Source organism: Artibeus jamaicensis, unplaced genomic scaffold (genome assembly GCF_021234435.1).
Source record: "Artibeus jamaicensis isolate MK-2021 breed Jamaican fruit bat unplaced genomic scaffold, CSHL_Jam_final contig_700, whole genome shotgun sequence".
NCBI classification, from domain to species: Eukaryota; Metazoa; Chordata; class Mammalia; order Chiroptera; family Phyllostomidae; genus Artibeus; species Artibeus jamaicensis.
Window position 1 is genome coordinate 11,280,291 of NW_026521930.1, and position 19,471 is coordinate 11,299,761.

The 19,471-nt window shown below is 40.8% G+C and overlaps 1 protein-coding gene across 4 annotated transcripts in view; it reads left to right on the forward strand.

Annotated features, from left to right (window-relative positions):
* The first annotated feature begins 628 nt into the window (after positions 1-628).
* The window catches only part of CLUAP1 (clusterin associated protein 1), a 42,805-nt gene continuing 23,962 nt past the window's right edge, over positions 629-19,471 (forward strand). The window contains exons 1-6 of one of the 4 annotated variants that reach the window (XM_037154674.2): positions 629-1,135; positions 4,097-4,208; positions 5,117-5,201; positions 6,732-6,911; positions 7,957-8,052; positions 16,035-16,118. In XM_037154674.2, coding sequence (XP_037010569.2) covers positions 1,114-1,135; positions 4,097-4,208; positions 5,117-5,201; positions 6,732-6,911; positions 7,957-8,052; positions 16,035-16,118 — 579 coding nt within the window. In that variant the 5' untranslated portion in view covers positions 629-1,113. The remainder of the gene's footprint in view (positions 1,136-4,096; positions 4,209-5,116; positions 5,202-6,731; positions 6,912-7,956; positions 8,053-16,034; positions 16,119-19,471) is intronic. The other 3 variants (XM_037154676.2, XM_037154675.2, XM_037154677.2) reach the window with 3 other exon arrangements.

Sequence of the window (19,471 nt, forward strand, 5' to 3'; positions counted from 1 at the left end):
ATAAACAGCAGTTCCCCGCGTTGTGACAATTTTAGGTTTTATATTTAGGCTGCGTGGAGGTTCATTTATTTGGATTTCCAATTGTTTCAAGTAGTTTATTGAAAAACTATTTTTTCCCCACTGAAGTGCTTTGTCGCCTTTATCGTACTGACCATATATATGTGGATATATTTGGGGAATCTCTTTAGGGTCCACGCATTTATGTTTCTGTTACTTCGCCAACATCAGTAAAGGGGCGGAGAAAATCACAGCAGCTGGCAGTCCCTCCTCTTTTCGCCCGCCCTTCCAAGCTCAGCTCGCTTCATCTCCCAGCTCTTCTTTCCTTGTCGCCTGTCCTACACTGTAGCACCGCTGGGGAAGGCTCCCAGGTGACCCCCAGGAGATCTGGCCACACTTCGGGTTTCCTCCTTACCCTGGAGCGTTCCCGTTTCTCCACCCAGGGCACAAACTCTTCCTCCTTACAAAAAAAAAAAAAAGGAACACGGTTACCAGGACAACGGCCGGCGCGCAAGCATCCGGGACGATTTCCGGCCTGTCGTGAAGACCAAGCCGGGTGCGCGTGCTCGGGTCCAGGCCTACCAAACTGTACCGTTTGCAGTGCGGCGTACTGCCCCTTAACGCTGCAGTCTTTTCTCTGCGGTTTCTGATATTGGCACAGCTAGCACTTTACGCGTGGCGGGGAGAACGCTGCTGAGCTAGGGAATCCTAGCTTCGTGACATTATGGCACATTCACTCTAGAAGAGTGGAAGAAATGGGAAGCAGCATGTAGAGCACCTAGCACAGTGTCAGGCACATAGTAGGTGCTCAGAACGTGTCAGCCAGTGTCAGATATCTGCAAAACGTAGAAAGAGACCCGAACGCCCTGCGGCTGAGAGCTTCACGTCGGGAAAAAAAAACCCCACACCTTCCTCCTTAATTCCGGAGACATCCCCATGCCTACCACCCCCTTCGCTTGCGCGTGCTCGCGCAATCCGTCTCCTCCACTTCTCCTCCCGTTTGACGCTCGCTGCGCGCCGTCGAGAACTCAGTGCGTTGCCACAGAGACGCGTGAGCGCCGAGTGGGGCGCGGTGGAGAACAGCGGAGACTCCGGACTAACGGGGACTAGAGCGCCATGTCTTTCCGCGACCTCCGCAGTAAGGAAACCCTGCCCTCTGTGACCTGCGGGCCCTCCTGAGAGACTCCCGGACCCGGCGCGCTGGGTCCTCTTGTCTGAGCTGCGTCGTATCCCTCTCGGGCCTCTGCGCCTCAGGGGCGCCTCTGGTCCTTTGCTGTCCTTCGCCCCAGGTTCAACGCCCCAGTCCTGGTTTTGTATCTGCACTGGCTGTGACTTGTGCAGCTGAGGAACCTAAGTTTTAATTTTGTCTAATTTTAAATGATTTGTATAGCTACTTGAGCTCTTCGCTACCAAGCTGAAAAACGCAGAGACCGTTTTGGGGTTGGGTTAGGTTAGAGTTCAGAGAAACGAACACCAAAACCGAGGAGGGGAGTGCTGCATAATAATTGCGCCCAACTTTTTGGGGGGGGGGTTTACGATCAGCTAGGTAGTGTTTTGTGTAGGCATCATTTTATTTACTACTTTGAATAACTACGTTTCTGTATTTAGAGATGAGCAAACGGGCACAGGGAGGTCAAGTACCTCAGTCAAGGGACACAAAATAGGTGGTAAGAGCTGGCTCTGGAATTTGAACTCAGTTGTCTATAACCTCCAACACCTTCATCCTTAACTAAAGGGACTGATGACGATAAGGGAAACCAAATGTCTTTGCTAGAAGGTTGGCGAAGTGGAAGAATGGAGAAAAGAGAGTTAGTTATTACTACTTTCACACTAAGCATTTTACGTTCATTATCCTATTTTAGTCCTCACTTAAATGATGAGGTAAGTGGTATAATTCCTGGATGAAATATTTGAGGCACAGATAGGTAGTTTGTTTTAGGTCACACAACCGGAACTGGGTAGAAGCAGGGATCGAGACTGTAAACCAAAATCTCTTACCTTTTTATACAGTGTCATTTTTTAAAAACCAGAAGCAATTCAGCTAACTGGCTCCACCTGCACAGATGTAGCAGGTGATTACCAATTTGTTGGGTGTGACATGAGGGGACTCTGTAAGGCAGAGGTGTCAAATTCATTTTCACCGGGGGCCACATCAGCCTCCAGGTTGCCTTCAAAGGGCCGAATGTAGTTTTAGGACTGGGAAACGTAACTACTCCTTAACTAGGGGCAAGGATGCTCAGTGCTGCAGTTGGGTAGAAACAAGATGCCGGGCTGGATAAAACAAAGTGGAGCCCGGATTCAGCCCGTGGGCCTTGTGTTTGCCACCTGTGCTGTAAGGCCAATTTTCTAACTGAATTGCTGGTACCTGAAATTTTACCATTAAAGATTACTTCTTTCAATTATGAATTGCTTTCTTTCTACAATGTAAAATATATGGGAAGACACACCACATTTTGTTGCTACAGGTACAAGCACCATGGTGTGAATTAGCCCTCTGGGATTTAAAGATTCTTGGTGACTGTGTGTTGTAGAGATAAGTTGCTCTTCCCTCCCAGTTTAGAGCAAGCACTCTACTAGGGGTCGTTGCAAGGAGTTGTATTGAGAAGAATGTACGAGAAGGGGATTTCTGAATGTTTTGACATTAAATGAATGCTGTACAGTTGTGCAATTTATAGTAAGAATCTAACTCAGATTGTCTCCCTTTTGACAATACTGCAAAATGAACGGAACTTAACTACTGCTTAATGGGAAGAAGTATTTAGGCAGTGCCTGACTGGACGTTGCTTGATTTTCCATCATCACTGGGTTCAGATTTCCCAAACCTCGGTGACAGAGGCCCTCAGTGTGCTTGCTCTTTCCTCTGCTCCTGCCTTTTCTTCTGTTGTCTGGTGTAATCCAACCTAACCTCCGATGCTGGGTAGTTTTCTTTGTGAACATCTACCTTCTAGAAGAGTGAGGATGGACATTAAAGAGCCATGAGCACACTGAAAGTACATCTTGGCACATAGTGGTAACTCAAAACCTGCTTGTTGTGTTCATTTCCAAATCCTTCTGAAAGCTTAGGGACAGCCCTGACCAATGTGGCTCAATTGGTTGGACGTAGTCCCGCAAAGTGGAAGTTCACCCATTTGATTTCTGGTCAGGGCACATGTCTAGGTTGCAGGTTCAGTACCCAGGGGGGGGCATGTACAAAAGGCAACTGATTGATGATTCTCACATCGATGTTTCTCTGCCTCTCTTTCTCCCTCCTTTCCTCTCTCTAAAAACAAATAAAATCTTTTAAAAAAGTAAAAAGGCTGAGTGACAGCAACCTCTGGTGTCAACAAGTATTAGTATTACTGTTACTACTGTTTTGTAATAAATCTAAATAGTGCTCAATAGATCACTCATTCTCTTTAAGATTTCTCTAGATACAGTACAACTAATCTTTAAAAGTTTATGTTATTAAGGTCCTATTTGCTCACTAAAAGAAAAAAAGACAAATCACACATAACTCAGCAAGATGAACTTTACCCTAATACCATCACCCCCCAAAATAAACACTCTTAACATTTATAAATATTTTTATTTATGACGTTTTATAGTGCCAGGAATTTCTCATTTGAGTGGTAGGAAGATATCCAAGAGAGAAATGAGATATCAAGGGAGAAATTGCCGTGGCTGGGTGGCTCAGTTGGTCGGAGTGTCATCTCATACACCAGAAGTTTGCAGGTTCAATCCTCGGTCAGGGCACATATGTAGGTTGCAGGTTTGAATCCTGGTCTGGGTGTGTATAGGAGGCAACAGATCGATGTTTCTTTCTTCCTCTCTCTCTAAAAAATCAACAAACATATCCTTTAAAAAAGAGAGAAATTAAATTCACAGCCAATCCCTAAACCCCATTTTAATGTACAGCTTCCACTTCTCTGAGGGAACTTCAATAATTTATGTTTTTGAGGAAGCAGATTATTTTATCTACTTTCTGCTTTCCCTCCGAGAGAGTTGATAGATAGTCCCTAAAACTGTCAATAGACCGGAAATAAGAAGGGAAAGCAAAGAAAGTAAATAAGTAGTTGCTGTTTGATGATGAATTGACCGAATTGTATTTTACCTTGAACAGATTTTACGGAGATGATGAGAGGCTTGGGATACCCTCGACATATTTCTATGGAAAATTTCCGCACACCAAATTTTGGGCTTGTGTCTGAAGTTCTTCTCTGGCTTGTGAAAAGGTTAGAATTACACTTTATTGAAGTCTATAAATGAATACTGATATTCTTTATTAGCCACCTAGAAACAGGATATTGTTGCAAAGCTAAAAGAAGAGTTCAATAAAATTTAACTTTGACAGACTTAGTTGTAACCTGCTAGAAGTCAGCTGAGATTTAAAGAATGTCGCGGGAGAAGGAAGATATACCAGGCAGAGGTGAAAGGAGACTGTGTCTCAGTAGGAAGCAGTAATGGGGGTCCAGGTTTCTCTCCACCCTCTCACCTTCGTCAGTAGTGACAGGGCCCCTCCTACACTTCTAATGAGTACCCTGGATTAGAAATAATTTAGATTTCATTTTGTGTATAAAACCTAGTATCTAACATTTGGGGGCGGCAAACTTTTTGTTAAGAACCTTAAGTGTTGCAGGCTACATAAGAGCTCTTTCACATATTCTGCCTTGTGTTTTGTTTTTTATAATCCTTTAAAAATGTAAAAAAACCTTCTTAGGTCGCAAGCTGTACAAAAAGAGGCCAAGGGCTGTAGTCCGCTGAGTCCTGGTGGGTCATCAATAATGAAGAAAGTAACTCCAGTGACTCTGCTGCTCTGTGAGCTAACTAGTTAGCTTTGGTAGAGGGCTATCAGCCAAGTAATCACTTTGATTGTTTTCATTAAATTTTGAGGTCTGAGAGAGATTTAACTTTGTAAGCTGTGCTCCAAATTTGATTTTTGAAATCAGTTAAACCTAGTCTTAGGGTGAGGATTTGCTTTCTTGGGTGTTTGGTACTTTGTGTTGCTTTTGAAGTCTCTTATCTTACTTAGCAGGGGACTCAGAGAGCCTCCTGTTACAGATCCACTCATTCACAGTTGCCTGCTTTCTCTTTCGTGGACTTTGTACTCAATTAACTGGTGTTTTCTCTCTCTCTCTCTCAGGTATGAGCCTCAGACTGATATCCCTTCTGAGGTCGAGACGGAACAAGACCGAGTTTTCTTCATTAAGGCAGTTGCCCAGTTCATGGTTAGTTCATAAGTATTTGATGGAGGTGTAAAATTAAATACATTGGAAAGAGATGAGGCCTAGTTAGGGCTTCTTTCAAGTTTCTAAAACCATTCCATTACCAGGTTCCTTTAGAGGCATTTTGCCAGCAAATTTTTTGTTTTTAATTCATTATTTATTAAGATTTCTATTTATTTTCAAATAGGTAATATATTTTAAGGTTTACAAATTTTGTTTTAGATCATGAAATGATATAGAGTAAAATTACTTCTTATTCTGTCTGCCATCAGCCTACTTCTATTCCACATAATAACTATTATTATTACTATTTTTAAACATTTATTTATTTTAAGAGAGAGGGAGAAAGAGAGGGAGTAAAACATAGAAGTGGGAGAGAAATAGCAATTGGTTGCCTCTTGAATGTTCCTATTGGGGATCTGGCCCACAACCCGGGCATGTGCCCTGCCTGGGAATAGAACTTGTGACCCTTTGGTTCATTGGCCAGCACTCAACCCACTGAGCTAGATGAGCCAGGACAGTAATCGCTATTAATATTTCCCAGAGTTTATGCACATATAAGTAAATAGAATATAAATATTCTACATATTCAATATTCTATTAGGATAGAATATATATAGCTAAATGTATATATGTTAAATAGATGATAGAATAATATATATTTAATATATAATAAAATATATATATTCTATTCTAGTAGGATATTGACTATATAGAATATATATATTCTCTCTATACATTCTTTCCCTTCTTTCTACACAAATGGGGGCATACTGTTTAGAATCTTGCTTTCTTCACTTGATGGTACATTTTGGAGCACTTTCCAAATACATATAGAACTTCCTCATTCTCTTTTTAAAACTTTATTATTTTTTAATCCTCACTTGAGGATATGTTTATTGATTTTTAGAGCAAGGGAGAGAGAGAGAGAGAAACATCTGTGTGAGAGAGAAACATCGATTGGTTGCCTATCTTACAAACCCAGACTGGGGATCCAGCCTGCAACCTAGGAATGTGCCCTGACTGGGGATCAAACCCATAACCTGTTGGTGTACAAGATGATGCTCCAACCACTTGGCCAGGGCTCATTCTCTCAACACTTGAGTAGCATTGCTTACCTGGACAAACCATAATTTATGTCATTTAAATAGACAGGCATTTAGGTGTTTGTAAACTTTACTCTTTGAAGCAATGCTGTAACAGATAACCTATATGTATCTCATTTCTTTTTTGAGTATATCAATCTCTAGGATAGATTCTCAGGATTGGAATTGCTAGGTCAAAAGATATGTGCATTTGTAATTTTGTTGTCATTTACACAAAAATTGCTCTCCATCAAGATTGCATCACTTTACATACCCACTTTCGATGTATGAGTCACTGAAAAGCTTGACTCTTAATACAGTCAGGTTATGTCTCAAGTGTTGGTAGAGACATTTTCAAATTATCTGAGATTACATGAGTTTTGGTTTAGATTTTATTTTACATGGAAAGGGTCTTAAACTGTTTTTGTTTCCTTCTGTTTGAAAATAGGCCACTAAGGCACATATAAAACTCAATACTAAGAAACTATATCAAGCAGATGGGTATGCAGTGAAAGAGCTATTGAAGATCACTTCTGTCCTTTATAACGCTATGAAGACCAAAGGGATGGAGGGCTCCAAAATAGGAGAGGACGATATCAGCAAATTCAAGTTTGATCTTGGTTCAAAGGTAAGGACAATGAAAAGCTTCTAGTGAGGGATGGAATGTGTATTTCTCACTCTGAAATGGAACATGTCATATACTCACAGAACCACTTCTTCCTACTTCTTGACTGAGGGCAATTTGTCAGTTTTGTACTCATCAGCATTTGGATAAAAGCAGAAGTCACAATAAATTAATCCAACTGTTTACTGAGAGCCTGCTGCTTGTAAGGTAGGAGAAGCTAGAGCTAGTGGAAACAGAACGCTAGGGGACTAAGGAATAGGAAGAAAGCTGTCAGCTTCAGTGAATATTGAGAGTTGTTGATGGTTTGATAATAAAAGAGACATTGGGGATTTGTTGTTTAGGAGAGAGGGAGCATGAGTGTAAGGAAATGTTTTGTTTGGGCTCTCTGAAAATCGAGCATATTCAAGGAAGAAGGGATAACATGCTAATCCTAAGAAAGAAACTGTGTACAGGGCTAGATGCTAAGCCATCATCATCATCATCATCATCATCATCAATCTTCATAGCAATAACTGCCAGCCATGTGGGAGCCGGGTAGTGTTGCATGCTCTCATTTGAGCCTTACAGCAGCCCTGTGAAGTACAGTTTAAAGGCAGAGAATGAGGGGACAGAAGGATGAAACAGGACATTCGGATGCTGCATTAGGAAATGTGTCCCCTCAGGTTGCCCCTCTTCTGGTCACCCCACCACTGTCAGGGCCTCCTGTTGTGACCTTGTCCAAATCAGAAGCATGGCAACTGTGACACCCCCCCACACCTCCTGGTTGAAGATTGCATTTGACTTGACATTTGGGTTTTTTGGAGAGACCCTACATTAGTCTAATTTGTACTTAGACCCTACATTAGTCTAATTTGTCTAATTTGCCCTAAACTGGTGTCTGGGAGCTCTCTTCCACGGGAGGTAAGTATATGAGTATATCTTGTGGAAAATGTGCCCTGTAGTCACGTATACTGACTGGCGGTACCAATTATTATTAACAGACTGGTTGTTTCTGCATGCCTGTTAAACAAATCTGTTACTTATCCTTTTTTTGATGACTTCCTTCCAGATTGCTGATTTGAAAGCAGCCAGGCAGCTTGCTTCTGAAATCACCTCCAAAGGAGCATCTCTGTATGACTTGCTGGGCAAGGAGATAGAGTTGAGGGTAAGCAGTGCTCAAATAACTTAATTCCTTTCTCAGCTAAGCAGTTATTTAAAGTTTTTTTCCCTTGCTCTTCTGGTTTTATTAAACTGTACCTGATTAAATGAGATAATGTGTAAGAAAGTAATATGTAATATTAGCTGCTATTCCTGGTTCTAGTGGGTCCTGGTCTGTCTTTAATGACCTTGACTTCTAGTTCAGGAATGGCAGCTGTGTTGGGGAGACTTTTCTTCTGTGTCCGCGGCAGACTTTACTGAGCGTGATGCTTTTCCCAGGTGAACCCAGCCTCAGCGTTCTCCACACAGTGCTCTTCTGAGCCATGGTTCCTGAACCTTACTACCCAACCCAATCACTGGGGGATGTTTATTTTTCTTCGCTTATTTTTAAAGATTTTATTTATTTATATTTTGAGGAGAGGGGAAGGGAGAGAGAAAGAGAGGGAGAGAAACATCAATGCAAGAGAGAAACATCGATCAGTTACCTCTTACACGTGCTCTTAACCGGGACAAAGCTCACCACCTGGCATTCACCCTGACCGGCAATCAAACTGGCTGCTTTTCACTTTGCAGAACAATACCCAACCAATTGGGCTACAGCAAATAATAAAAATAAATTATTTTTATTATTTATTTATGTATTGTCCACTGGTGAGAGAGAGGAGAAGCATCGATTGTTTGTCTCCTCTACACGCTCAGACCAAGAATCAAACCCAAATCCTTTTGGTGTATCGGTTGTTGCTCCAGCCAACCGAAGCTATCCAGCCAGGGCCACCTGGGGATTTTTAAAAACTACTGATGCCAGGCTTTTATTTTGATGTCATTGGTATGAAATGTGACTTGGGCATTGGGGATTTTAAGTCTTCAGTGTGATTCTAATGCATAGCAAAGTTTAGGAACCAATAATATAAGCAGTCACTACCAATCAGTTGAAGTTAATGTTAACAGTTTAAATTTATTTGCAATCCTGTTCTAGTTGATGTCATTCAAGGAGAATGCTCCTTCCGTTATGTTTAAGGAGTTGTTTAAGAGTGTGGTTCTGGAGGATTCCCGTAGAGCTTTTAAATCACCTGATGTCCAAGTTGTCCCCAAAACCAATGAATCAGAATGTCTGGGGATGAGAGCCAGGCATCCAGTTTTTGTTTTTTATTAAAAAACAAAAACTGGATCTTTTCCAATTTTTTATTAATGTTTTATTGTTTATGCTATTACAATTGTTCCAATTTTCCCCCCATTTCTCCCCTCCACCCAGTTCACCCTACTTCCATAGTCAGTCCCCACACTGACTATGGACTGAGTCATGTCCATGCGTCCTTCATATGTATTCTTTGACTAATCCCTTCACCTTCTTTCAGTCAGTCCTTTCTTCCCTCCTCCCCTCTTACTGCTGTTCCATGATTCTATGCCTCTGATTCTGTTTTTTCTCATTCCTCCATTTTGTTCATTAGATTCCTCTTATAAGTGAGGTCATATGGTATTTGTATTTTACCAACTGGCTTATTTCAATTAGCATAATAGTCTCTAGTTCCACCCATACTGTTGTAAATGATAGGAATCCCTTTCTTTTTTTTCCTGCTGTATTGTATTCCATTGCATAAATGTACCACAGTTTTTTAATCCACTCATCTATTGATAAGCACTTAGGCTGTTTCCAAACCTAGGCTGTTGTAAATAGCTCTGCTATGAACATAGGGGTGCATAAGTTCTTCCGAATTGGTGTTTCGGGATTCTTAGGGTATATCCCCAGCAGTGGAATTGCCGGGTCAAAAGGCAGTTCCATTTTTAGTTTTTTGAAGAAATTTTATACTGTTTTCCACAATGGTGGCACCAGTCTGCAGTCCCACCAACAGTGCACTAGGGTTCTTTTTTCTCTACATCCCCACCAGCACTTGTTGATTTATTAGTGATAGCCATTCTGACAGGTGTGAGGTGATATCTCAATTGTTGTATTAATTTGCATCTCTCTGATGGCTAGTGATGTTGAGCATCTTTTCAGATGTCTATGGGCAGTCTGTGTATGTCCTCCTTGGAGAAAGAAGTGTGTATTCATGTCCTTTGTCCATTTTTTAATTGGATCGTCTGTCTTCCTGGTGTTGACTTGTGTGAGTACTTTATATATTTTGGAGATTAAACCCCGTTCAATGTACCGTACTCGAATACAGTTGGTTCCCTTTTCATTTTGATGATGGTTTCTTTAGCCATGCAGAAGCTTTTTAATCTGACGAAGTCCCAATTTGTTTATTTTTTCCTTTATTTCCTTTGCCCCAGGAGATATATCAGCAAAAATTTTGCCCTATGAGATATCTGAAATTTTATTACCCATGTTTTCCTCTAGGATGTTTGTTTATGGTATCACAACTTATATTTAAGTCTTTTATCCCTTTTGAGTTTATTCTGGTGTACAGCATTAAGTTGGTGGTCTAAATTTCATTTTTTTTGCATGTAACAGTCCAGTTCTCCCGACACCATTTATTGAAGAGACTGTTTTTCTTCCATTGTATGCTCATGTCCCCTTAGTCAAATATTAATTGACCATAAAGGCATGGGTTTATTTCTGAGCTCTCTATTCTGTTCCTTTAATCTGTGTCTGTTCTTATGCCAGTTACAGACTGTTTTGATTACAGTGACCTTGTAGTATAGTTTGATATCAGGTACTGTGATCCATACAGTCTTATTCTCAAGATTGCTGAAGCTCTTTGGGATCTTTTTTAGTTCTATATAAATTTTTGGAATATTCATTCTAGATCTGTGAAGTATGCCATTGGTATTTAATAGGAATTGTGTTGAATCTATAGATTGCTTTGGGTAGTATGGGCATTTTAGTGCTTTTAACTTTTCCACTCCATCAACACAGTATATGCTTCCATGCATTTGTATCCTCCTCAGTTTCTTTCTTCAGTGCCCTATAGTTTTCTGAGTATGAGGCTTTTACCTCTTTGGTTAGATTTATTCTTAGGTATTTTTGTTGTTTTTGCTATAGTAAATGGGATTTTTTTCCTTACTTTTTCTTTCTCATAGTTCTTTGTTGGTGACAAAAATGTCATGGATTTCTGAATATTGACTTTGAGTCCCACTTTGCTGAATTCACTTACTGTGTTCAGTAGTTTTTTGGTGGAGCCTGTAGGGTTTTCTGTGTACACTATCATACTGTCTGCAAACAATGACAGTTTTACTATCCCCTTTCCAATTTAGATGGCTTTTATTTCTTCTTCTTATCTGATTACTGTTTCTAGAACTTCCAGTACTGCGATGAATAAGAGTGGTAAAAGTGGGCACCCTTGTCTTCTTCCTTATCTTAAGATAAATGCTTTCAGTTTTTGCCCATTTTGAGTATGTTGTTGGCAGCAGGTTCTTCCATATATGGCTTTTATTAATTTGAGTTATGCTCCCTCTAGTGCCACTTTTCCAAGTAGCGCTTTTTTTTATCATAAAGGGGCATCCAGGTTTTTTTTTTTTAAGATTTTTATTTTATTATTTTTTTAAAGATTCTATTTATTTATCTTTAGAGGGGAAGGGAAGGAGAGAGGGAGAGAACTATCAATGTATGGTTGCCTCTTGTGCTTCCTCTTCTGGGGACTGGCCTGCAATGCAGGCATGTGCCCTGACTGGGAATCAAACCACAGTTGTTTGGTTCACAGGCCTGTGCTCAATCCACTGAGCTACACCAGTCAGGGCAAGGGGCATCCAGTCTTTAAAGATGTGATTCCAGAGTTTGGGGCCCACTGGTTTAAGAAGAAATGGAATATTTTTTCTTACCTGTAAGGCTTTATGGCACTCGAAACATATGTGCTCTCATCTAACATTTTTTAATTAAATACATTTGATTCATTCCATTCCCATCAGGTACTTCAGCTATGCCCACTCTTTCACTTTCTTGCCTGTGTTCTGGCCTTGCAGCTACAGTATAATAATATTTTTTCATCCTTTTATTTCCACCCTAGGAGAAGACTGTAGGTGGTAGAATTGGAGGCCAAGCCACCATCCCTGCTCTTGATACAATGGTTGCAACCTGCTGAAGTACAGTTGGCAGAACAAAATTGCCTCTAATGTCTAATAGCTAATTTATTTTCTTTTTTAATTAATTATTTTTTTAAATCCTCACTCAAGGACATGCTTGTTGATTTTAGAGAGAGAGGGAGAGGAACATCGATCAGCCACCTCTCACATGTTCCCCGACTGGGACCAAACCCACAACCTAGGCATGTGCACTGACTTCTTGGTTCATGGGATGATGCTCCAACCACCTGAGCCACATCAGTCAGGGCTCTAATAGCTAGTGAGGATAATTAATGAGGCAACTTCAGGCTTTCCACATTTTTTTTTTACAGTACAGTAGTACCATGTCTATTCATGTTCCTATCAGACCTAGAGACAAGAGCTGGTCACTTGCTATTTGTTAGTGAAGTGATGGCTTCTTTGTGAGGCATCACCAAGCTTCCACTGGGGGTCCTTTTAGCATTGTCCTGTAATGAGTTGATGAAGCAATCAGTGCTCAAACTATTGTCGTGGAAGCCATGAGACCATTATCAAATTCTGTGTACAGTAATGAACTGAGAAAGACTCCTTAGCCAGTTTTGGTTTTTATGCACTCAGCCAGTATTCACTGAGGATCAACACCAACCACGGGCAATGTACTGGGCCTTCAATAAGTTTTAATGCTTTTCTCAGTCGTTTTCTGCCAGTGGGAAGGTAAGGTACACTATGCAGTAAAGGAAGGAAGCACAAGACAGAGTTTGATAAAATGATTCAGGAATCTCATAACTGCATCCACATTAAAATAATGTCTCAGAAAATCCCCTACAATGTCTACCATTGTCAACTTCAGCCATGTCTCAGAAGTTCCCAGTACTGATGTAATAAGCACAGATGCCTTCCTTGATTGGTTTATTATTGATGCTAGGGTCAGAGCCAAGGTCACTCTTCTCATTGGTTGAACTTGACAATGATAGACATTGTAGGGGATGGCAGGGGAGTGCAGGCAGCAAGTTGAACTGCACTTGGTTTAGGGTTCTTCTGAACAAAATGTAGGTAAAGAAGCAAATTTAGGAGAAAGGATGAAGAATGGTATGTTGCCCATGGTGCTATGGGGACTGGGGGCCTGTAGCTGAAAAGGAGGCCTTGAGCACTGGAGAGAGACCTGGTTGGCAGCAGAATTACAGAACACATTGGAAGAAGGTGATAGTGGAAGTGTTTTTGCATCAGAGTTCCTTTTTTTTAAGTTTTAAATCATTTTTCAATTACAGTTGACATACATTATTGTAGGTTCAGGTGTATACCAGTTATTAGATGTTATATAACTTATGAAGAGATCATCCTAATAAATTTCACACCCATCTGACACCATTCTAATAGTTACTAGAATACTACTGACTATATTCCTTATGCTGTACTTTACATCCCTGTGGCTACTCTGTAAAAACCAATCCCTTTACCTTTTTCATCCCTACGTCAAACCCCCTCCCATCTGACAACCATCAAAATGTTCTCTATCTAGGAGTCTGTTTTGTTCTGCTTGTTTGTTTTTTAGATTCAGTTATTAAAAGATATGTATTTATTGCCATTTTATTCATATTTTTACCTTGTTTTCTCCTTAAAGAAGACCCTTTAACATTTGATATGGTACTGGTTTGGTGGTGATGAACTCCTTTAGCTTTTTCTTTTCTGGGAAGTTCTTTATCTGTCATTTGATTCTAAATGACAGCTTTGCTGTGTAGAGTAATCATGGTTGTACGTCCTTGCTTTTCATTACTTTGAATATTTCTTGCCAGTACCTTCTGGGCTGCAAAATTTCTGTTGAGAAATCAGCTAGCAGTATTATAGGAGCTCCCTTGTAAGTAACTAACTGCTTTTTTCTTGCTGCTTTTAAGGTTCTCTCTTTGTTTTTAACTTTGGCATTTTAACATGTGTCTTGGTGTGGGCCTCTTGGTGTTCATCTTATTTGGGACTCTGTGCTTCCCAGACTTGTGTGTCTATTGCCATCTTCAAGTTAGGGTATTTTTCTGTCATTATTTTTTGAAATAGGTTTTTAATTTCTTGATCTCCCTCTTCTCCTTCTGGCACCCCTATGATGCAAATATTGGTACAGTGAAGTTGTCTGAGAAGCTCCTTACACTACTCTAATGTTTTTGGATTCTTTTTTCTTTTTGCTGTTCTGATTGGGTGGTTTTGCTTTCTTATATTCCAAATTGCTGATTTGATTCTTGGCTTCATCTACTCTATCGTTGATTCTCTATAAAGTATTCTTCATTTCAGTTGCATGTATCCTTCATTTCTGACTTGTCCTTTTTATGCTATGGAAGTTCTCATTAAGTTCATTGAGCATCTTTATAACCCGTGTTTTGAACTCTGCATCTAATAGATTGTTTCCATTTTGTTTGGTTCTTTTTCTGGAGTTTTATTCTATTCTTTCATTTGGGACATGTTTCTTTGTCTCCTCATTTTGGCAGCCTCCCTGTGTTTTTATCTATGTATTAGAACAACTACATCCCTCGTCTTGATAGAGTGGCCTAATGCAGTAGGTGTTCTGTAGGGTCCAGTGGCATAGCTTCCCCTATCACTCAAGCTGGGTAGTCAAAGTGCACCCCCCATGTGGGCTGTGTACACCCTTCTCTTGTAGTTGAGCCTTGATTGTTGTTGGCACGTCTGAGGGATTTACGCCCAGGCCAGTCAGCTGTGTGGACTGGCTGCAACCACCAGTCATTGAACTCCAACCACTGTGGGGTATCAGCTGTGCAGAGGCCACCCCGCAGAGCAGGACTTACTTCAGTGGGGCTCTGGTGCCTGCTGAGTCTGCCCCTTGATTGTGTCACTTGTGGAGGTGGTTGGTAGTGGTGCTTCAACATGATCTGAAGCTGTCCGCTGGTTTTGCTGCCTCTGGTGCTTCCTGAAAGGTGCAAGCCACGGTCTTGTGCTGCCTGTATTTTTCCTGGGACCACCTGGCATGAACTACATGGCTGCTAATTTACAGATTTACAGATGGCTGCTACTTGTGCTGGGCTTAGAGGTACCCAGGTGAGGCTAGGCTGTGAACCATGGCAGGTTGCTGCTGGTGCTGGGCCTGGGGCCACATAGCTGGAGGTATGGGACACACTGAGGCCAGATGCTGCTTGTTTGAGAGATTATAGGAAAATCTAAAGCATGAGCCAAGATAGGCCATTCCTATGGATAAGCCACTGAAAACAGCTTAGGTGGGCTTGAAACTGGGTGAGGCAGGGCCTCAGGGAATCACTAGGGTGGGGAAAAAAGTGACAGCCAGGTTGATGGAGTCTCAAATATGTTGTCTGCCTGTTGGCTTTGTCGGGGGTGGGCTCATCAAAGGAACAGTGGTATCTGCCATCACTTCTGTATGGGAGGAAGCTGTCCCCCCTAGCTCTTGCCCTAATGCCGGGCAATTCAGTTCCTCCCCATATGTCCCTGGTGCCTTTCAAGCTGCTGCCTCAGCACTGGAGATCAGAGGGAGTAAGTCTGTGTGTAAGCCCTTTAAGAAGAACACCTGGGACTTTGTCTTACTCAGTTTCTATCTCCACTGGTTTTTATAGCTAGAAGTTATGGGGACATTTCTTCCTGGCACTGGAACCATGGGATGGGGGACCTGGTGTGCAGATGGGACCTCTCACTCCACAGGGGGGACCTCTGCAGCTGAGATATCCTGCTCTATTTTTATCTGCCACATGTGGGTGGGGAACCAGCTTTTCTGTGTCTCTACCCCACCTGCCAGTGTTGATGTGGCTTCTTCTTTAATTCCCTAGTTGTAAGACTTCTGTTCATCTAGATTTCAGGCAATTCTGAATGATGTTTGCTCTGTTGTTTAGGTGTAATTTCCATGTGCTCGTGGGAGGAGGTGAGTGCCAGGTTTACCTATGCCGCCATCTTGACTGGAAGTGAGATCCATGTTTTAATGAACCTTTTAGGAACTAGTCCATAAGCCATATCTAGGTCTGGAAATTAGCTTTGAAAATTTATGTAATTTTATTTCATTGTTTCCCACAGGAACTGAGAACAGAAGCAATTGCCAGACCTCTGGAAATAAATGAGACTGAAAAAGTGATGAGAATTGCAATAAAAGATATTTTGGTAAGGTTATTTTGCCTTTTCTAAGATTTTATATATTAATTTATTTATTTTTATAGAGAGGGGAAGGAAGGGAGAGAAACATCAATTGGTTGCCTCTTGCATGCACCCTGACCAGAGACTGAACCCATAACCCAGATGTGTGCCCTGACCAGGAATTGAACCAATGACCTTTGGTTTTGCAGGATGATGCCTCACCTACTGGGCCACACTGGTCAGGACTGATTACTTTGCTTTTATTTAATGTTTTTGTGCCTGGGCCTGAAAAATACTGATTACTTGCCTCCATAACACAGAACAAGGTAGGCCTAGTGACAAAGAAGGGTATGTTAGTTAGTAGGGAAATGAGAACTTTAGAGAACATTCTAGAATACTTAGGTCGCTTACTATTATTTTTCCCCTTGTTATAAATATGTGCAACTTCTAATGTTATTAAAAATTTGTTAATTTTTAAAATTGATTTGAGAGAGACAGAGGAAGAGAGACATCAATTTGTTGTTCCACTTATTTATGTATTCATTGATTGATTCTTGTATGTGCCCTGACCTGGGATTGAACTGCAGTCTTGGTGTTTTGGGACAGTACTGCAACCAACTGAGCTACCCAGTCAGGCAAAAATTTGTCAATTTTAATACTTCAGTAATTCTACTAAATTTTATGGACTCTTTTCACACTTTATCTAACCAATTTCTCATTGCTGGGCATTTCAATGGTTTTTAGGTTTTCTTAATTCTAACAGCACTATAATAAATAGAATGATCACCATCCTTTACTATTTAGCCCCTGACCAATTACTATTTGCTCATCCATTTGGAAGGCAGATAGTGAAGGTCACTGTAGGCTCAGACTGTTTGGATTTGAATCTCACCATGTGATCTTAGCCATATTATTTAACCTCTCTGTGCCTCACTTTCCTCATCTGTAAAATGGGGAGAACGGCAGTGCCACATAGGGTCCCTTCGAGCATTCATTATAACAGGGTGCATCACACATAGTCTCTGGCGTGTGGTAGGTGTTCAAACATTAGAATTCATTTTATTCAGTAGACACAGGTCGGGGAGGGCCTTATGTAAAATAGGAAATAGGCATAAAACAATTTGCTGAGAGTTGTATGAAGTTCTAAGATTTGATAGATTTTTAGAAGACCCTGTTATAAAGGGGGCAGTACTCCCTGGGGGACCCAGCATGGGGAACCAGCAGGGTAAAAAGGGCAGGATAGCCAAGATGGGAGATTGATTATGTATAGGTATTGATCAAATAAGTAAATACAGTTGTGAGTACAAAAAACAGAGTTTATTCTTGTATTACTACTTATTTTATTATTTTCCATGTGAATAACTGTAAACCTACTTTCTCCTACCTTATATATTAAAGATAACAGAGGCCAAGTTTTTCACTGTCGGAGAAGGGAGTGACAAATATGAAAAGGGAAGAAATTAGAACGAACCATGAAATTGGAGTTGTTGGTTAAGTGCATGGTTTTCGACATATATAGAGATAGATATAGGAATACATTTTGATATACATGTTCAGTATTTATATACACAAACATGCACATGCATACCCCACATACACATTCATACATTTCTTAGCTCTGAGCACACCTCGCACCCAGACCTTCTAAATGCTGTTCCCCATTAAAAGGAACCAGGGCTCTTGGGGAGAAAGGACTTATTCCAAAGCTGGGAGAGGAAAGTGCAAGAACTTGAGCCAGAAAGCAAGGAAGTGCTCCAAGACTGAAAGGGAACTGTCAGAAGGACACAGAAGCCGGCTTGAGTGAGCTTCCCCTGGCCAGACCAGGGTCAGTTTAACCACCAAAATAAATAAATAATAGTAATGGATTATAGACCACTGAAGGAAATGGGAAATCATGAATTCTCACTGATATAAAAAAATAGGTGAATATATTGGTTCTTCACATAGTTTCAAAGTAGCTCTCCACAAAACACAAATAATTGCAAAGGGGAAAAGAATAACTTCATATGAGAAGCCTGATAAACCCCCCCTTTAAAACAAGTGATCAAAGTGAACATCACCAGTAATTGGAACAAACCAAAATGTTGCACACATGATGTAATGTAGCTGTGCTAGCTGAAATTCATAATCTGAAGCTAATCAGACAAAGGCAAATGGGGGACATCTGTAAATAACCTGGCCTGTACTCCTCAACAGTGAAAAGGACACAGAAGTCCAGGGCTGGCTCAGAAGCCATTCCAGACCGAAGGAGGCTAAGGAGACACAGCAACTGAATGCCAAGGCTGACCTCCATCTGCCGTTAAGGTCTTCATGGGGACAAATAGGGAAACTTGGTGGGCTTGTGGATCAGCTGGCGGCAGTGCCCCAGTGCGCGTTTTCTGTCCTGATGATTGTATTGTGTTAGGTAAGAGGGAGTTCTTATCACAGGAAATGCGCACTACAGTATCAGAAAGTGATGGGGCGTCAGGTCAGCAGCGCACTCACCTAAGTCAGGAAAAAAATGTTTTGTATTCAGTATTACACTTCAGCTGTTTGTAAGTTTATGATTGTTTCTAAATTTTAAAAACATTAACACGATAATCTTGTGCTTGTCATTGTTTAGGCTGAATCAACCTAACATGGCATGAATGTACCTTTAGCACTAAGCATATATCAAAAATAGAACAGACAGCTGAGGCCACAGTTCATAACTTGGTACCAACACCTCTTAAGGTATTATTTCAAAAGACAACAAAAACAAAAATAAATAAATTGGACTACATCAAACTAAGAAGCTTTTGCACCACAAAGGAAACCATTAACAAAACAATAAGGCAACCTGTTGAATGGGAGAAGTTATTTGCAAATGATATGTGATATATAAAGAACTCATAAAGCTCAACATAAAAAAAAACCAAATAATCCAATTTAAAAATGGGCAGACTACCTGAATAGACATTTTCTTCAAAGAGGACATACAGATGGCCTGAATAGACACGTGAAAAGATGCTCAACATCACTAATCCTAAGGGAAATGTAAATCAAAACCACTGTGAGACATCACCTCACACCTGTCAGAATGGCCATCATCAATAAATCAACAAACAGCGTAATGACGAGGAAATGGAGAAAAGGGAATGCTACCATACTGTTGGTGGCATTGTAAATTGGTACAGCCACTATGGAGATCCCTCAAAAAACTAAAAATAGAACTCCCATATGACTCAGCAATTCCACTTCTGAGTATTTATCTGAAGAAATGTAAAACACTGATTCAAAAAGATATAGCACCCCTATGTTCATTGAAGAATTATGTACAATAGCGAAGGTGTAGAAGCAACCTAAGTCTTTATCAATAGACAAATAGATTTTAAAGATGTGACACACACACACACAATGGA